Source organism: Bombina bombina, chromosome 6 (assembly GCF_027579735.1).
Source record: "Bombina bombina isolate aBomBom1 chromosome 6, aBomBom1.pri, whole genome shotgun sequence".
Lineage (NCBI taxonomy): Eukaryota > Metazoa > Chordata > Amphibia > Anura > Bombinatoridae > Bombina > Bombina bombina.
The window spans coordinates 29,086,456-29,108,219 of record NC_069504.1 but is presented as its reverse complement, the minus strand read 5'-3'; the positions used below and the strand labels follow the sequence as shown (position 1 = coordinate 29,108,219).

General features: G+C 38.3%; 1 protein-coding gene across 1 annotated transcript in view; it reads right to left on the bottom strand.

Annotated features, from left to right (window-relative positions):
* The window catches only part of KCP (kielin cysteine rich BMP regulator), a 565,655-nt gene that overhangs the window by 76,862 nt on the left and 467,029 nt on the right, over positions 1 to 21,764 (bottom strand). The window contains 2 exon segments of the mRNA XM_053716343.1: positions 3,832 to 3,914; positions 13,372 to 13,545. Coding sequence (XP_053572318.1) covers positions 3,832 to 3,914; positions 13,372 to 13,545 — 257 coding nt within the window.

Below are 21,764 nucleotides of genomic sequence, written 5' to 3'. Positions count from 1 at the left end.
CAATCCTATTGGCTGATCCAATCAGCCAATCAGATTGAGCTCGCATTCTATTGGCTGATCGGAACAGCCAATAGAATGCGAGCTCAATCTGATTGGCTGATTGGATCAGCCAATAGGATTGAACTTGATTCTGATTGGCTGATTCCATCAGCCAATCAGAATATTCCTACCTTAATTCCGATTGGCTGATAGAATCCTATCAGCCAATCGGAATTCGAGGGACGCCATCTTGGATGACGTCCCTTAAAGGAACCGTCATTCGTCGGGAGACGCCAGAAGAAGAGGATGGATCCGCGTCGGCTGCTTCAAGATGGACCCGCTCCGCACCGGATGGAAGAAGATCGAAGATGCCGCTTGGAGAAGATGTTTGCCGGTCCGGATGTCCTCTTCTTGCCGGATAGGAGGAAGACTTTGGAGCCTCTTCTGGACCTCTTCAGCACCGGATGCCAGGACGGATTGGTGATACCTGGATGGTGAAGACAAGGTAGGAAGATCTTCAGGGGCTTAGTGTTAGGTTTATTTAAGGGGGGTTTGGGTTAGATTAGGGGTATGTGGGTGGTGGGTTGTAATGTTGGGGGGGGGGGTATTGTATGTTTTTTTTTACAGGCAAAAGAGCTGATTTTCTTGGGGCATGCCCCGCAAAGGGCCCTGTTCAGGGCTGGTAAGGTAAAAGAGCTTTTACATTTATTAATTTAGAATAGGGTAGGGAATTTTTTATTTTGGGGGTCTTTGTTATTTTATTAGGGGGCTTAGAGTAGGTGTAATTAGTTTAAAATTGTTGTAATATTTTTCTTATGTTTGTAAATATTTTTTTATTTTTTGTAACTTAGTTCTTTTTTATTTTTTGTACTTTAGTTAGTTTATGTAATTGTAGTTATTTGTAGCAATTGTATTTAATTTATTTATTGATAGTGTAGTGTTAGGTTAATTGTAGGTAATTGTAGGTATTTTATTTAATTAATTTATTGATAGGGTAGTGTTAGGTTTAATTATAACTTAGGTTAGGATTTATTTTACAGGTCATTTTGTTATTATTTTAACTAGGTAACTATTAAATAGTTCTTAACTATTTAATAGCTATTGTACCTGGTTAAAATAATTACAAAGTTGCCTGTAAAATAAATATTAATCCTAAAATAGCTACAATGTAATTATAATTTATATTGTAGCTATATTAGGATGTATTTTACAGGTAAGTATTTAGCTTTAAATAGGAATAATTTATTTAATAAGAGTTAATTAATTTCGTTAGATTTAAATTATATTTAACTTAGGGGGGTGTTAGTGTTAGGGTTAGACTTAGCTTTAGGGGTTAATCCATTTATTATAGTAGCGGTGAGCTCCGGTCGTCAGATTAGGGGTTAATCATTGAAGTTAGGTGTCGGCGATGTTAGGGAGGGCAGATTAGGGGTTAATACTATTTATGATAGGGTTAGTGAGGCGGATTAGGGGTTAATAACTTTATTATAGTAGCGCTCAGGTCCGCTCGGCAGATTAGGGGTTAATAAGTGTAGGCAGGTGTCGGCGACGTTGAGTGGGGCAGATTAGGGGTTAATAAATATAATATAGGGGTCGGCGGTGTTAGGGGCAGCAGATTAGGGTACATAAGGATAACGTAGGTGGCGGCGCTTTGCGGTCGGCAGATTAGGGGTTAATTATTGTAAGTAGCTGGCGGCGACGTTGTGGGGGGCAGGTTAGGGGTTAATAAATATAATACAGGGGTCGGCGGTGTTAGGGGCAGCAGATTAGGGGTACATAAGTATAACGTAGTTGGCGGTCGGCAGATTAGGGGTTAAATTTTTTTAATTGAGTGGCGGTGATGTGGGGGGACCTCGGTTTAGGGGTACATAGGTAGTTTATGGGTGTTAGTGTACTTTAGGGTACAGTAGTTAAGAGCTTTATGAACCGGCGTTAGCCCAGAAAGCTCTTAACTCCTGCTTTTTTCCGGCGGCTGGAGTTTTGTCGTTAGATTTCTAATGCTCACTTCAGACACGACTCTAAATACCGGAGTTAGAAAGATCCCATTGAAAAGATAGGATACGCAATTGACGTAAGGGGATCTGCGGTATGGAAAAGTCGTGGCTGAAAAGTGAGCGTTAGACCCTTTAATCACTGACTCCAAATACCGGCGGTAGCCTAAAACCAGCGTTAGGAGCCTCTAACGCTGGTTTTGACGGCTACCGCCAAACTCCAAATCTAGGCCCTTGCATGCAGACCTACCATTACCATAGTAAATTATCTTATTATTATTACCATAGTAAATTATCTTATTATTATTACCATAGTAAATTATTTGTCTTTTTACTACACAGTAGTAATTTCTAAGTAACTGGTACTGTGCCACAGAATTGTTTCTCAACCACGGTCCTCAAGTAACCCCAACAGGCCAGGTTTTCATTATAGCTGAATCGGTGCACAGGTGAAGTAATCAGCAAGTCAGTAACACCATGGTTACTAACTTGCTCTCATCCATCAGCTGATTATTTTACCTGTGTACTGGTTCAGCTATAATGAAAACCGTGCCTGTTGGGAATACTTGAGGACCACGGTTGAGAAACAATGCTTTAGTTTAATTTAAGTTTCCTCGATTGGGTTAATATATGTGTTTCTCTGGCGTATCATGGCTAATGCCTCACCCGCCTCTGACCCCACCGCACGTCACTATGTATGCTATGTAGTGTGTGTGTGTGTATGTGCATGTTATGTAGTGTGTGTATCTGCATGTGTAAGTGTATGCTATGTAGTCTGTGTGTATCTGCATGTATAAGTGTATGCTGTGTAGTGTGTGTGTGTGTGTATCTGCATGTATAAGTGTATGCTATGTAGTGTGTGTGTGTATCTGTATGTATAAGTGTATGCTATGTAGTGTGTGTGTGTATCTGCATGTATAAGTGTATGCTATGTAGTGTGTGTGTATGTGCATGTGTAAGTGTATGCTATGTAGTGTGTGTGTATGTGCATGTATAAGTGTATGCTATGTAGTGTGTGTGTATCTGCATGTATAAGTGTATGCTATGTAGTGTGTGTGTATCTGCATGTATAAGTGTATGCTATGTAGTGTGTGTGTATGTGCATGTGTAAGTGTATGCTATGTAGTGTGTGTGTATCTGCATGTATAAGTGTATGCTATGTAGTGTGTGTGTGTATCTGCATGTATAAGTGTATGCTATGTAGTGTGTGTGTGTATCTGCATGTATAAGTGTATGCTGTGTAGTGTGTGTGTGTGTGTGTATCTGCATGTGTAAGTGTATGCTATGTAGTGTGTGTGTGTATCTGCATGTGTAAGTGTATGCTATGTTGTGTGTGTGTATCTGCATGTGTAAGTGTATGCTATGTAGTGTGTGTGTCTGTATGTATAAGTGTATGTTATGTAGTGTGTGTGTATCTGCATGTGTAAGTGTATGCTATGTAGTGTGTTACTGTGCATTTTTGCTGACTTTAAAGGCCAGTATCTAGAATATTAATGAGGAAAGCAGAGAGCAGTTTTAAAGAATCTACTATTAAATGTCCAATTAAGATAAAAATATTTAGCAATGTCTCTGCAAAGGTTAATTAAATACATAGCTCACATAGCCATACCAGTTGTTTGAACTTGTGTTTGATTTTCTGCCTAACAGTATTAAAAGATATGACTTTATTTAGAATTGTATTTATATTACTTTGGTCTTATGATTTTTTTTAAGCCCCGTCCCTGCTCCTGACCACCACATTGGGGGGGAGGGGGGTGTCCCTCTTTTGAATTTTGAAATGTTGGGAGGTATGCAAAAAGCCATAAGAGTGCACTTAGCATTAGAGAGTGTAGCCCAGGAGGTCCGTGTATCCTTCACTCACCTCACATGTGCAGATCTCACAGGGATCATCAGATGGGTGAAAACTATCTCCCGGAACATAAACCTTGCTACTTGTAATACAGTCTGCAAAACAGAAACATAGATTCTGATGGTAGATAAGAACTATATGTCAAACAAATCTACTATATTTCATATAAAGTGTAAGCTTAATTCTTAGGATAGCCTTATTCCTTATTAATTAGTACGCCTTATGCTTATCGAGGCATTAGTTAGTATGTAGGATAGCCTTATGTTTATCCCAGGCATTAGTTAGTATGTAGGATAGCCTTTTGCTTATCCCAGGCATTAGTTAGTATGTAGGATAGCCTTATGCTTATCCAGGCATTAATTTGTATGTAGGATAGCCTTATGCTTATCCAGGCATTAATTTGTATGTAGGATAGCCTTATGCTTATCCAGGCATTATTTCGTACTTAGGACAGCCTTATGCTTATCCAGACATTAATTAGTACATAGGATAGCCTTTTGCTTATCCCAGGCATTAGTTAGTATGTAGGATAGCCTTATGTTTATCCCAGGCATTAGTTAGTATGTAGGATAGCCTTATGTTTTTCCCAGGCATTAGTTAGTATGTAGCATAGCCTTATGTTTATCCCAGGCATTAGTTAGTATGTAGGATAGCCTTATGCTTATCCCAGGCATTAGTGAGTATGTAGGATAGCCTTATGCTTATCCCAGGCATTAGTTTGTATGTAGGATAGCCTTATGCTTATCCAAGGCATTAGTTAGTATGTAGGATAGCCTTATGTTTATCCCAGGCATTAGTTAGTATGTAGGATAGTCTTACACTTATCCCAGGCATTAATTAGTATGTAGGATAGCCTTACACTTATCTCAGGCATTAATTCATACGTAGAATAGCATTATGCTTATCCCAGGCATTAATTAGTACATAGGATAGCCTTATGCTTATCCCAGGCATTAATTAGTATGTAGGATAACCTTATGCTTATCCCTGGTATTAATTAGTAAATAGGATAGCCTTATGCTTATCCCAGGTATTATTTAGTATGTAGTATAGCCTTATGCTTATCCCAGGCATTAGTTAGTATGTAGGATAGCCTTATGCTTATCATAGGCATTGATTAGTATTTAGTATAGCCTTATGCTTATCCCAGGTTTAATTAGTATTTAGGATAGCTTTTGGCTTATCCCAGGAATTAATTTGTTTGTATGATAGCCTTTTGCATATCCCTGGCATTTATTAGTATGTAGGATAGCCTTATGCTTATCCAGGCATTAATTAGTATGTATGATAGCCTTATGCTTATCCAGGCATTAATTAGTACTTAGGATAGCCTTATACTTATCCAGACATTAATTAGGATGTTGGATAGCCTTATGCTTATACAGACATTAATTAGTATGTAGGATAGTCTTTTGCTTATCCCAGGCATTAGTTAGTATGTAGGATAGCCTTACACTTATCCCAGGCATTAATTAGTATGTAGGCTAGCCTTACACTTATCCCAGGCATTAATTTGTATGTAGAATAGCCTTATGCTTATCCCTGGTATTAATTAGTATGTAGTATAGCCTTATGCTTATCTCAGGCATTAGTTAGTACGTAGGATAGCCTTATGCTTATCCTAGGCATTAATTAGTATGTAGGATAGACTTATGCTTATCCCAGGTTTAATTAGAATGTAGGATAGCTTTTGGCTTATCCCAGGCATTAATTTGTATGTAGGATAGACTTTTGCTTATCCCAGGCATTAATTAGTACATAGGATAGCTTTATGCGTATCCCATGCATTAGTTAGTATATAGGATAGCCTCATGCTTATCCCAGGCATTAGTTAGTATTTAGGATAGCCTTATGCTTATCCAGGCATTAATTAGTATGTAGGATAGCCTTATGCTTATCCAAGGCATTAATTAGTATGTAGGATAGCCTTATGCTTATCCCAGGCATTAATTAGTATGTAGGATAGCCTTATGCTTATCCCAGGCATTAATTAGTATGTAGGATAGCATTTATGGTTATCCAGGCATTGATTAATACTTAGGATAGCCTTATGCTTATCCAGACATTAATTATTATGTTGGATAGCCTTTTGCTTATCCCAGGCATTCATTTGTATGTAGGATAGCTTTATGCTTATCCCAGGTATTAATTAGTATGTAGGATAGCCTTATGCTTATCCCAGGCATTAATTAGTATGTAGGATAGCATTTATGGTTATCCAGGCATTGATTAATACTTAGGATAGCCTTATGCTTATCCAGACATTAATTAGTATGTTGGATAGCCTTTTGCTTATCCCAGGCATTAATTTGTATGTAGGATAGCTTTATGCTTATCCCAGGTATTAATTAGTATGTAGGATAGCCTTATGCATATCCCAGGTATTAATAAGTATGTAGTATAGCCTTATACTTATCCCAGGCATTATTTAGTACATAGGATAGCATTATGCTTATCCCAGGCATTAATTAGTACATAGGATAGCTGTATGCTTATCTCAGGAAGCAATAAGTAGGTAGTATAGCATTATGCTTATCCTAGGTATTAATAAGTATGTAGGATAGCCTTATTAATTATTATGTAGCCTTATGTTTATCCAGGCATTAGTTAGTATGTAGGATAGCCTTATGCTTATCCAGGCATTATTTAGTACTTAGGATAGCCTTATGCTTATCCAGACATTAATTAGTACATAGGATAGCCTTTTGCTTATCCCAGGCATTACTTAGTACATAGAATAGCCTTATGCTTATCCCAGGCATTAGTTAGTATGTAGGATAGCCTTATGCTTATCCCAGGCATTAATTAGTATGTAGGATAGCCTTACACTTATCTCAGGCATTAATTTGTACATAGAATAGCCTTATGCTTATCCCAGGCATTAATTTGTATGTAGGATAACCTTATGCTTATCCCTGGTATTAATTAGTATGTAGGATAGCCTTATGCTTATCCCAGGCATTTATTAGTATGTAAATATAGCCTTATGTTTATCCAGGCATTAATTAGTATGTAGGATAGCCTTATGGTTATCCCTGGTATTAATTAGTGTGTAGGAAACCTTATGGTTATCCCTGGTTTTAATTAGTAAATATGATAGCCTTATGCTTATCCCAGGTATTAGTTAGTACATAGGATAGCCTTATGCTTATCCAGGCATTAATTAGTATGTAGGATAGCCTTATGCTTATCCAAGGCATTAATTAGTATGTAGGATAGCCTTATGCTTATCCCAGGCATTAATTAGTATGTAGGATAGCATTTATGGTTATCCAGGCATTGATTAATACTTAGGATAGCCATATGCTTATCCAGACATTAATTAGTATGTTGGGGCATTAATTTGTATGTAGGATAGCTTTATGCTTATCCCAGGTATTAATTAGTATGTAGGATAGCCTTATGCTTATCCCAGGCATTAATTAGTATGTAGGATAGCATTTATGGTTATCCAGGCATTGATTAATACTTATGATAGCCTTATACTTATCCAGATATTAGTATGTTGGATAGCCTTTTGCTTATCCCAGGCATTAATTTGTATGTAGGATAGCTTTATGCTTATCCCAGGTAATAATTAGTATGTAGGATAGCCTTATGCATATACCAGGTATTAATAAGTATGTAGTATAGCCTTATACTTATCCCAGGCATTATTTAGTACATAGGATAGCATTATGCTTATCCCAGGCATTAATTAGTACATATTATAGCTGTATGCTTATCTCAGGAAGCAATAAGTAGGTAGTATAGCATTATGCTTATCCTAGGTATTAATAAGTATGTAGGATAGCCTTATTAATTAGTATGTAGCCTTATGTTTATCCAGGCATTAGTTAGTATGTAGGATAGCCTTATGCTTATCCAGGCATTATTTAGTACTTAGGATAGCCTTATGCTTATCCAGTCATTAATTAGTACATAGGATAGCCTTTTGCTTATCCCAGGCATTACTTAGTACATAGAATAGCCTTATGCTTATCCCAGGCATTAGTTAGTATGTAGGATAGCCTTATGCTTATCCCAGGCATTAATTAGTATGTAGGATAGCCTTACACTTATCTCAGGCATTAATTTGTACATAGAATAGCCTTATGCTTATCCCAGGCATTAATTCGTATGTAGGATAACCTTATGCTTATCCCTGGTATTAATTAGTATGTAGGATAGCCTTATGCTTATCCCAGGCATTTATTAGTATGTAGGATAGCCTTATGTTTATCCAGGCATTAATTAGTATGTAGGATAGCCTTATGGTTATCCCTGGTATTAATTAGTGTGTAGGAAACCTTATGGTTATCCCTGGTTTTAATTAGTAAATATGATAGCCGTATGCTTATCCCAGGTATTAGTTAGTACATAGGATAGCCTTATGCTTATCCCAGGTTTAATTAGAACCTAGAATAACTTTTGGCTTATCCCAGGCATTAATTAGTATGTAGGATAGCCTTTATGGTTATCCAGGCATTGATTAATACTTAGGATAGCCTTATGCTTATCCAGACATTAATTAGTATGTTGGATAGCCTTTTGCTTATCCCAGGCATTAATTTGTATGTAGGATAGCCTTATGCTTATCCCAGGCATTATTTAGTACATAGGATAGCATTATGCTTATCCCAAGTATTAATTAGTACATAGGATATCATTATGCTTATCCCAGGCATTAATTAGTACATAGGATAGCTGTATGCTTATCTCAGGAATCAATAAGTAGGTAGTATAGCCTTATGCTTATCCTAGGTATTAATAAGTATGTAGGATATCCTTATTAATTAGTATGTAGCCTTATGTTTATCCAGGCATTAGTTAGTATGTAGGATAGCCTTATGCTTATCCAAAAATTAATTAGTACATAGGATAGCCTTTTGCTTATCCCAGGCACTATTTAGTACATATAATAGCCTTATGTTTATCCCAGGCATTAATTAGTATGTAGGATAGCCTTACACTTATCCCAGGCATTAATTTGTACGTAGAATAGCCTTATGCTTATCCCAGGCATTAATTAGTACGTAGGATAGCCTTATGCTTATTCCAGGCATTAATTAGTACATAGGATAGCTGTATGCTTATCTCAGGAATCAATAAGTAGGTAGAATAGTCTTATGTTTATCCCAGGCATTAATTAGTATGTAGGATAACCTTATGCTTATCCTAGGTATTAATTAGTATGTAGGATAACCTTATGCTTATCCTAGGTATTAATTAGTATGTCGGATAGCCTTATGCTTATCACATGCATTAATTACTATGTAGTATAGCTTTATGCTTATCCCAGACAAAAGTTAGTACATAGGATAGCCTTATGCTTATCCTAGGCATTAATTAGTATGTAGGATAGCCTTATGCTTATCCCAGGCATTTATTAGTATGTAGGATAACCTTATGCTTATCCCTGGTATTAATTAGTAAATATGATAGCCTTATGCTTATTCCAGGTATTAATTAGTATGTATTATAGCCTTATTCATATCACAGGCATTAATTAGTATGTAGGATAGCCTTATGCTTATCCAAGGCATTAATTAGTATGTAGTATAGCCTTATTCTTATACCAGGCATTAGTTAGTAAGTAGGATAGCCTTATGCATATCCCACGTTTAATTAGAACGTAGAATAGCTTTTGGCTTATCCCAGGCATTAATTTGTTTGTAGGATAGCCTTTTGCATATCTCAGGAATTAATTAGTATGTAGGATAGCCTTATGCTTATCCCAGGCATTCATTAGTATGTAGGATACCCTTATGTTTATCCCAGGAATTAATTAGTATGTAGGATAGCCTTATGCTTATCCCAGGCATTAATTAGTATGTAGGCTAGCCTTATGCTTATCCAGACATTAATTAGTATGTTGGATAGCCTTATTCTTATCCAGGCATTAATTAGTATGTAGGATAGCCTTATGCTTATCCCAGGCATTAATTAGTATGTAGGATAGCCTTATGCTTATCCAGACATTAATTAGTATGTTGGATAGCCTTATTCTTATCCAGGCATTAATTAGTATGTAGGATAGCCTTTTGCTTATCCCAAGCATTAGTTAGTACATAGGATAGCTTTATGCTTATACCAGGCATTAGTTAGTATGTAGGATAGCCTTATGCTTATCCCAGGCATTAGTTAGTATGTAGGATAGCCTTATGCTTATCCAGGCATTGATTAGTATGTAGGATAGCCTTATGCTTATCCAGGCATAAATTAGTTCTTATGATAGCCTTATGCTTATCCCAGGCATTAATTAGTATGTAGGATAGCCTTATGATTATCGCAGGCATTAGTTAGTATGTAGGATAGCCTTGTGCTTATCCCAGGCATTATTATGTAGGATAGCCTTATGCTTATCCAGGCATAAATTAGTTCTTATGATAGCCTTATGCTTATCCCAGGCATTAATTAGTATGTAGGATAGCCTTATGATTATCCCAGGTATTAGTTAGTACATAGGATAGCCTTATGCTTATCCCAGGTTTAATTAGAACCTAGAATAACTTTTGGCTTATCCCAGGCATTAATTAGTATGTAGGATAGCCTTTATGGTTATCCAGGCATTGATTAATACTTAGGATAGCCTTATGCTTATCCAGACATTAATTAGTATGTTGGATAGCCTTTTGCTTATCCCAGGCATTAATTTGTATGTAGGATAGCCTTATGCTTATCCCAGGCATTATTTAGTACATAGGATAGCATTATGCTTATCCCAAGTATTAATTAGTACATAGGATATCATTATGCTTATCCCAGGCATTAATTAGTACATAGGATAGCTGTATGCTTATCTCAGGAATCAATAAGTAGGTAGTATAGCCTTATGCTTATCCTAGGTATTAATAAGTATGTAGGATATCCTTATTAATTAGTATGTAGCCTTATGTTTATCCAGGCATTAGTTAGTATGTAGGATAGCCTTATGCTTATCCAAAAATTAATTAGTACATAGGATAGCCTTTTGCTTATCCCAGGCACTATTTAGTACATATAATAGCCTTATGTTTATCCCAGGCATTAATTAGTATGTAGGATAGCCTTACACTTATCCCAGGCATTAATTTGTACGTAGAATAGCCTTATGCTTATCCCAGGCATTAATTAGTACGTAGGATAGCCTTATGCTTATTCCAGGCATTAATTAGTACATAGGATAGCTGTATGCTTATCTCAGGAATCAATAAGTAGGTAGAATAGTCTTATGTTTATCCCAGGCATTAATTAGTATGTAGGATAACCTTATGCTTATCCTAGGTATTAATTAGTATGTAGGATAACCTTATGCTTATCCTAGGTATTAATTAGTATGTCGGATAGCCTTATGCTTATCACATGCATTAATTACTATGTAGTATAGCTTTATGCTTATCCCAGACAAAAGTTAGTACATAGGATAGCCTTATGCTTATCCTAGGCATTAATTAGTATGTAGGATAGCCTTATGCTTATCCCAGGCATTTATTAGTATGTAGGATAACCTTATGCTTATCCCTGGTATTAATTAGTAAATATGATAGCCTTATGCTTATTCCAGGTATTAATTAGTATGTATTATAGCCTTATTCATATCACAGGCATTAATTAGTATGTAGGATAGCCTTATGCTTATCCAAGGCATTAATTAGTATGTAGTATAGCCTTATTCTTATACCAGGCATTAGTTAGTAAGTAGGATAGCCTTATGCATATCCCAGGTTTAATTAGAACGTAGAATAGCTTTTGGCTTATCCCAGGCATTAATTTGTTTGTAGGATAGCCTTTTGCATATCTCAGGAATTAATTAGTATGTAGGATAGCCTTATGCTTATCCCAGGCATTAATTAGTATGTAGGATACCCTTATGTTTATCCCAGGAATTAATTAGTATGTAGGATAGCCTTATGCTTATCCCAGGCATTAATTAGTATGTAGGCTAGCCTTATGCTTATCCAGACATTAATTAGTATGTTGGATAGCCTTATTCTTATCCAGGCATTAATTAGTATGTAGGATAGCCTTATGCTTATCCCAGGCATTAATTAGTATGTAGGATAGCCTTATGCTTATCCAGACATTAATTAGTATGTTGGATAGCCTTATTCTTATCCAGGCATTAATTAGTATGTAGGATAGCCTTTTGCTTATCCCAAGCATTAGTTAGTACATAGGATAGCTTTATGCTTATACCAGGCATTAGTTAGTATGTAGGATAGCCTTATGCTTATCCCAGGCATTAGTTAGTATGTAGGATAGCCTTATGCTTATCCAGGCATTGATTAGTATGTAGGATAGCCTTATGCTTATCCAGGCATAAATTAGTTCTTATGATAGCCTTATGCTTATCCCAGGCATTAATTAGTATGTAGGATAGCCTTATGATTATCGCAGGCATTAGTTAGTATGTAGGATAGCCTTGTGCTTATCCCAGGCATTATTATGTAGGATAGCCTTATGCTTATCCCAGGCATTAGTTAGTATGTAGTATAGCCTTATGTTTATCCCGGGCATTAATTAGTACATAGATTAGCCTTATGCTTATTCCAGGTACTAATTAGTATGTAGGATAGCCTTTTGCTTATACCAGGTATTAGTTAGTATGTAGAATAGCCTTATGCTTATCCCAAATATTAATTAGCATGTAGAATAGCCTTATGCTTTTCCCAGGTATTAATTAGTATGTAGGATAGCCTTATGCATATCCCAGGCATTAACAAGTATGTAGTATAGTCTTATGCTTATCCCTATGCATGAATTAGTACATAGGATAGCCTTATACTTATCCCAGGCATTATTTAGTTCCTAGGATAGCGTTATGCTTATCTCAGGCATTAATTAGTACATAGGATAACCTTATGATTATCCTAGGCATTAATTAGTATATAGGATAGCCTTATGCTTATCCCAGGCATTCGTTAGTATGTAGGATAGCCTTATGCTTATCCCAGGCATTAATTAGTATGTAGGATAGCCTTATGCTTATCCCAGGCATTAATTAGTATGTAAGATAGCCTTATGCATATCCCAGGCATTAATAAGTATGTAGTATAGTCTTATGCTTATCCCTATGCATGAATTAGTACATAGGAAATCCTTATACTTATCCCAGGCATTATTTAGTTCCTAGGATAGCATTATGCTTATCCCAGGCATTAATTAGTACATAGGATAACCTTAAGATTATCCTAGGCATTAATTAGTACATAGGATAACCTTATGATTATCCCAGGCATTAGTTAGTATATAGGATAGCCTTATACTTATACCAGGCATTAATTATTACGTACGATATCCTTATGCTTATCCCAGGCATTCATGAAGTCTCTCACAGTGTTTGTCGTTACCAGCTCTAATGGGAGTTAATTCCATGATCCAACTACCCTTTCTGTGAAGAAGCGTCTGCAAATTACTGCTGAACCTGCTACCCTTCAGCTTGAGGTCATGACCCCTTGTCCTGGTGTTACACTTTTTGTGAAAAATACTCACAGCTTCAACTTAAAGCCTCAACAGGACACGAATGAGAAAAGGGTAACACAGTGAATAGGATTTTCCCCTCTGACCAACCTAGTCTTGCCCTATACTTACTGGCACACAGTGGGCAGCACTCCCCGGGCACAGTGATCTGGTTACTGCAGGCAGCTACGCACTGTATTCTGGAGCATGTGGTCACTCCATCCACACACATACAGGACATGCAGCGGTCAGTGCTGGAGATCCAGTTACTGTGGTCTCTGTACTCTCGACCATTATACACACAGCCTGAGGGATAATGAAGATGTCACATTATTTAAATACTGTGTAATTTACACACTGCATTATTATATACACACAGCATCATATATATATATATAAATACAGTATCTCACAAAAGTGAGTACACCCCTCACATTTTTGTAAATATTTTATTATATCTTTTCATGTGACAACACTGAAGAAATTACACTTTGCTACAATGTAAAGTAGTGAGTGTACAGCCTGTATAAACAGTGTAAATTTGCTGTCCCCTCAAAATAACTCAACACACAGCCATTAATGTCTACACGGTTGGCAACAAAAGTGAGTACACCCCTAAGTAGAAATGTCAAAATTGGGACCAAAGTGTCAATATTTTGTGTGGCCACCATTATTTTCCAGCACTGCCTTAACCCTCTTGGGCATGGAGTTCACCAGAGCTTCACAGCTTGGGTCCTCTTCCACTCCTCCATGAAGACATCACGGAGCTGGTGGATGTTAGAGACCTTGCGCTCCTCCACCTTCTGTTTGAGGATGCTCCACAGATGCTCAATAGGGTTTAGGTCTGGAGACATGCTTGGCCAGTCCATCACCTTTACCCTCAGCTTCTTTAGCAACGCAGTGGTCATCTTGGAGGTGTGTTTGGGGTCGTTAATTTGAAATACTGCCCTGCTGCCCAGTCTTCGAAGGGAGGTGATCATGCTCTGCTTCAGTATGTCACAGTACATGTTGGCATTCATGGTTCCCTCAATGAACTGTAGCTCCCCAGTGCCAGCAGCTCTCATGCAGGGCCAGACCATGACTCCCACCACCATGCTTGACTGTAAGCAAGACGCACTTGTTTTTGTACTCCTCACCTGGTTGCCGCGACACACGCTTGACATCATCTGAACCAAATAAGTTTATCTTGGTCTAATCGGACCACAGGACATGGTTTTAGTAATCCATGTCCTTAGTCTGCTTGTCGTCAGCAAACTGTGTGCGGGCTTTCTTGTGCATCATCTTTAGAAGAGGCTTTCTTCTGGGATGACAGCCATGCAGACCAATTTGATGCAGTGTGCGGCGTCTGGTCTGAGCACTGACAGGCTGACCCCTACCCCTTCAACCTCTGCAGCAATGCTGGCAGCACTCATATGTCTATTTTTTAAAGACAACCTCTGGATATGACGCTGAGCACATGCACTGAACTTCTTTGGTCGACCATGGCGAGGCCTGTTCTGAGTGTAACCTGTCCTGTGAAACCGCTATATGGTCTTGCCCACTGTGCTGCAGCTCAGTTTCAGGGTCTTGGCAATCTTCTTATAGCCTAGGCCATCTTTATGTAGAGCAACAATTCTTTTTTTCAGATCCTCAGAGAGTTCTTTGCCATGAGGTGCCATGTGAACTTCCAGTGAGCAGTATGAGAGAGTGTGAGAGTAATAACACCACATTTAACACACCTGCTCCCCATTCACACCTGAGACCTTGTAACACTAACGAGTCACATGACACCAATTTGGACAATTCCACTTAGGGGTGTACTTACTTTTGTTGCCAACGGTTTAGACATTAACGGCTGTGTGTTATTGTGAGGGGACAGCAAATTTAAACTGTTATACAGGCTGTACACTCACTACTTTACATTGTAGCAAAGTTTCATTTCTTCAGCGTTTTTACATAAAAAGATATAATAAAATATTTCCAAAAATCTGGGGAGTGTACTCACTTTTGTGAGATACTGTATATATATATACTGTACATCAATATATATATATATATATATATATGTATATATATACACATATATATATATATATATACACAAACTGCAGAATATGTACACACTGCATTAATATATACACAGTACACAATATATACACACTACATCATATATACACACAAACTGCAGAATATGTACGCACTGCATTAATTTATGCACAGTGCACAATATATACACACTACATTATTTTTTATATATATATATATATATATATATATATATATATATATATATACACACACACTTACACAAACACACAAACTGCAGAATATGTACACACTGCACAATATGTACACACTGCATTAATATATACACAGAGCACTATAAATACACACTACATCATATATACACACAAACTGCAGAATATGTAAACACTGCATTAATATATACACAGTACACAATATATACACACTACATTATATATATATAATATAAATATATATATATATATATATATATATATATACATACATACACACACACTCTGCAGAATACGTACTCTACATTATTATATACACAGTGCACAATATATACACACTACATTTTATATATATATATATATATATATATATATATATATATATATATATATATCCACCGTGTGTGTCTGCACTCCCAATGCTGTGTGGTCATCCACCAGGGTGTAAAGTCAATCAAGTATACAGTCTATATCCAATAAGGGAATGCACTCGCTGGATTTGGTTAAAGAAACCTTTATATCTTTATTATGGTAACGTTTCGGGGTTCACAGACCCCTTCCTCAGACCAGATAACAGTGCAAGTGAACAAAGTGTGCAATATATAGCACTAGCCCCACCCATCACAAACTTCAAACATTGCGCCAAAAACATAATCACCATGGTGACACATACACAAGGCCTAATGACCATACCACCAAAAAACAGAAAAACAAAAAATCAAAAATACAACAAACTGCAAATGCAAACATCTTGCATTACCTCATAGCTGAATAGTGATATATATACAAGGGTGTAGATATGAGAAATTACAGGAATACAGTTATAATCAAATAATGACATAGTCTCAGAGGATTAACATATATTAGGACAAGCACTGATTGATCATACACAGATTCAAATTAAACCGTATGCACCAAGGGAATCACTTTAACAACTTCATTGTAGACAAACCTTATTGTCATTTCTGTATCACATTACCAGAAAAAATGTTCACATGAGCCATAAACCTTATAACCTTGTATAACAGCATAGGCTTTTAAAACATCTTAGATTTGAAGTAAGTAGCTAAAGTTTTCATATAAGATCTGCTACTGTGAGATCAATGTTCCCCACACTCACCTAAAGCTTGCTCAAACATATCCTATGGGAATCATTGACTATGTGAGATGTGTCCGGCCATTCCGGTAACTACAAATGTCAAAGATCAAATAATATGTGTCAAGCCCCCTGGGCTCGCAAAGCCGTGTACTATGTCCCACGCAACCAGTGTATTAAACGGCCCGTGTTTCACCGTGTTGAGATCCCATGCATAGTACCTGGCCAGTGTGACAACATCTTATATTATCGTATGGGACATGGCTACAGAAATGCTATACAGAATATACGTGTTAGCTGTACTTCATGTCAAGTGTGTTAGAAAAAACTTACCCACGGAACAGGCGCGGCTCAGCCCTGCATCGCGCAAGTGAAAATTCCAACCCGACCGCATGGCTAATTAGCATAGCCTGTCAGTCACTAAGTGGGCGTTACTACCTCACGGAGTGACTGAGGAGTAAACAAATCGAGCTATGCAGAGCCGCTTGTGTGTGTGTCCCATCGGAGACTCTATGTGTTCCCATATAGGGCCAGAAACAATCCATAGTTGGCCTAGAAGTATGTTAGAAAACACACCAAATAAGTGCAATGTGATCTAGTATGATCTTAGGTGTATATGGACATAAGCATTTCATATCATGTAAGCTAATAATATATCACGTATTCCACTATGTGTTAAGATAACGGTGGGCAGAGGTGGCTAAAAAGCTACGATAGAGCAGGAAAGAATTAATTGGCCAATATCCAAATGAGCAATACAATATAGGTTAAACTTAATGCATTAAAAAATGATTGAGTGAATTATCTCTAAATGCAGATTGCCTGTTGTGTCTTATTGGAGCAATATTACATCAGCCCCGGCAACTACTTTAACCAAGGGGGGTAGTTAGGTGCTGTCATAGAGTATCATATATTAACCCCGGTATCATTAGAGTGTGGTTGTGTCCAGTGTTATAACATATTACCTATTGAAGGGATAACAGTATATAGGATAGGCTGCATAATCTGTGACTGGTGTATACTATCCAATACATGAATGGTCTAGCAACCCTACATAACCCAACTTATGACACATATAATATACTATCTTGTGCCCGAGAAAGTTACTCGTACAGAAGGATCTCAAAAGGGATATCATTGACCCACTGTATACATCTGGCAATCAAGGTAAATTAAGTTGAGATAAAGATAAATAAACACAGTGGGGGGGGGGGGCGCAAACACTGGATAGGTATGCCAACTGAGTAGAAAATCAGGATGTTCAGAACATGGCACCTGTGGTTCAATATACCATATACATGGTAAAGTTGCTCCATACCATCAGGAGAGCAAGCGTATCTAATACTCTAAGTACTGTCAATATGAATATCTTGTTGTATATATGGACATCTATCCATGTCACCAGTCAAGCCTTCAGAGAAAACAGTGCCAATCATTTGACATGTTTAATCCTCTGGGGTAGATGGTATCCAGTCTATGAATCCATCTAGCCTCCATCTGTAAGAGAGTTCTACCACGGTCACCACCGCGCCTGAGGGGGGGACGTGGTCAATTAAGATGAAGCGTAAATCAGTTACCTTATGTCCTGCTTGCAAAAAATGTCTTGCCACCGGTTGGTCCGAGGTCCCTTTGTCAATGGCAGTACGTATAGCTGAGCAATGGTTTGCCATTCTTAAGCGTGCGTTGTCTGTTGTTTTGCCAACATAAAAACGTCCACAGCAACAGCTCAATAGGTATACAACATAGCTAGTAGTGCAGGTGATAAAATGCCTTTTTGTGCAACCCTTGCATCTGTAACAGCCCATTTTGTTAGTTTTTAGCCATTTCTTGGTGTAACTATGTTGCGGGTCTGTTTGCATTAGTATGTCCCTCAGACTTCTGCCCCGCCTGTACCCTATGATTGGTGGATCCATATGTCCAAAGGGCAGTGTTTGGTCCGTGCCCAAAATTTCCCACCTATTGCGGATTGAGTCAGCCAATGGTTTCTTTCCTCTGTCAAAAGTAGTTGTAAAAACCATCCTTGGGGTCTCTTTCTTATTGCTTGCTGGATTGTCTTGTGTCATGTCTGATGCAATTTCATCTCTCACCTTCTTAATAAGGGTGTCTTCATATCCCCTTCGCTGGAATTTATCAGCCATCAGGTCTAGTTGAAGTTCTCTGTTTGTGGTCTCCGTGTTGTTCCGTACAACCCGTATCAACTGTGATTTAATTATTGCCTTCCGGGTGTGTGGGGGATGATTGCTTGTGGCTTCCAGCAATGAGTTTCTGTCAGTGGGTTTAGAGAACAAGGTTGTAAATAGCCTATCCTCTTTCTTGTAAATCCGTAAGTCAAGGAAATCTATCCTTTCTGAATCAAATTTTAGCTCAAACTTGATCGGGTTTGGTAGAGCATTGAGTTGTGTTACCCATTCCGTCAGGAGTCCCACTGGTCCATGCCATACAAAGAAGACATCATCGATGTACCTTCTATAGTGTCTTATCATTCCATGATTGTACACATCCATGATGTCTCTTTCAAATTGTTGCATATAAAGGTTGGCATAGGACGGTGCCATATTGGATCCCATGGCCGTCCCTGTTAGCTGCTGGTAGAAGGTATTTTCAAAGCGGAAATAGTTCAATTTTAGACATTTTTCAAGGATATTCAGGATGGAAGTTGTAGGTGGTCCTATGTATGGATACTGGTCCAATGCAGCCGCAATTGCACTTATTCCCCCGGCATGAGGGATCACCGTGTACAGACTCCTCACATCCATAGTTACAAGGATATCATCCTGGGTGATACCCTCCACCGTGTTGAGTATCCTAATGAGCTCCCCAGAGTCCTTGATGTAGGAGTCCATTGATCTAACAATAGGTTGCAGAAACACATCAACATATTGAGCCAATGGTTGTAGCAGAGAGCCCCTTGCGGAGACTATCGGTCTACCAGGTGGGTTTAGTTGGTCCTTATGTATTTTTGGCAGGGTATAGAGTATCGGATGGATGGGGTATGTGGTGCAGAGAAAGTCAAATTCATCCTGATCGATCCATTTAAGTTGTAATGCTTCCACCAGTGTTGTATCAATCTCCCTTTTAAATTCTTCAGTAGGGTTCCAGGTGAGTTTTTTGTATGTCAGTCCATCGTTCAGTTGCCTCAGTATTTCCGTTCGGTACTGTGTATAATTCATAATTACAATGGCCCCACCCTTGTCTGCCGGGCGTATGACAATGTCGGGGTCAGAGGCAAGTGCCTTTATTGCCAATCTCTCTATCTTGTTTAGGTTTGGACGATGATATTCATTGTTACATTGTCCCGAATCATTGGCAATTAGCCTAGTAAAAGTTTTAATGCTAGTTCCACAAGTGTTAGGTTCAAATTTGCTTTTGGCAAATGATTACAAGGAGAAAAAAGTCTACTATTGGCTACATGGGAGCAATCAACAAAGAAACATAGAGACCAAGACGACAACGACAATATCGTTCCAGATTCCTAAATACTGTGGACAGCAGCTCAGGATCCGACAATGAAGCTAACTATGTGGAACAGAGTAACAGGGATCAGGTACCATCTACTTCCAACTCTCATTTTTTAGGGGTTACAACCAGATCAGCCAACACAAGAGGCCGAGGCCGCACCCGAGGCGGGGGAACTATTGTGGTAAGAAGACCACCCCTACCACCCAGGTAGAGAAACAGGACATTGTCATCAACATTAGTGACAGGACATTGACGGTTGCAGAGAACAGCCTCCTCAACAAAGGCCTCACTTTTATCCCTACGTTTAAACATAATGACTTTGATACATACTTGGATATACAAAAGTATCAGAGGAACCTAAAGTTAAAAGAACATTTCAAGGATCTGAATAAGGACACAGAGCGCAAGAGGTTTAAAGCCAAAAGCAAATTTGAACCTAACACTTGTGGAACTAGCATTAAAACTTTTACTAGGCTAATTGCCAATGATTCGGGACAATGTAACAATGAATATCATCGTCCAAACCTAAACAAGATAGAGAGATTGGCAATAAAGGCACTTGCCTCTGACCCCGACATTGTCATACGCCCGGCAGACAAGGGTGGGGCCATTGTAATTATGAATTATACACAGTACCGAACGGAAATACTGAGGCAACTGAATGATGGACTGACATACAAAAAACTCACCTGGAACCCTACTGAAGAATTTAAAAGGGAGATTGATACAACACTGGCGGAAGCATTACAACTTAAATGGATCGATCAGGATGAATTTGACTTTCTCTGAACCACATACCCCATCCATCCGATACTCTATACCCTGCCAAAAATACATAAGGACCAACTAAACCCACCTAGTAGACTGATAGTCTCCGCAAGGGGCTCTCTGCTACAACCATTGGCTCAATACGTTGATGTGTTTCTGCAACCTTTTGTTAGATCAATGGACTCCTACATCAAGGACTCTGGGGAGCTCATTAGGATACTCAACACGGTGGAGGGTATCACCCAGGATGATATCCTTGTAACTATGGATGTGAGGAGTCTGTACACGGTGATCCCTCATGCCGGGGGAATAAGTGCAATTGCGGCTGCATTGGACCAGTATCCATACATAGGACCACCTGCAACTTTCATCCTGAATATCCTTGAAAAATGTCTAAAATTGAACTATTTCCGCTTTGAAAATACCTTCTACCAGCAGCTAACAGGGACGGCCATGGGATCCAATATGGCACCGTCCTATGCCAACCTTTATATGCAACAATTTGAAAGAGACATCATGGATGTGTACAATCATGGAATGATAAGACACTATAGAAGGTACATCGATGATGTCTTCTTTGTATGGCATGGACCAGTGGGACTCCTGACGGAATGGGTAACACAACTCAATGCTCTACCAAACCCGATCAAGTTTGAGCTAAAATTTGATTCAGAAAGGATAGATTTCCTTGACTTACGGATTTACAAGAAAGAGGATAGGCTATTTACAACCTTGTTCTCTAAACCCACTGACAGAAACTCATTGCTGGAAGCCACAAGCAATCATCCCCCACACACCCGGAAGGCAATAATTAAATCACAGTTGATACGGGTTGTACGGAACAACACGGAGACCACAAACAGAGAACTTCAACTAGACCTGATGGCTGATAAATTCCAGCGAAGGGGATATGAAGACACCCTTATTAAGAAGGTGAGAGATGAAATTGCATCAGACATGACACA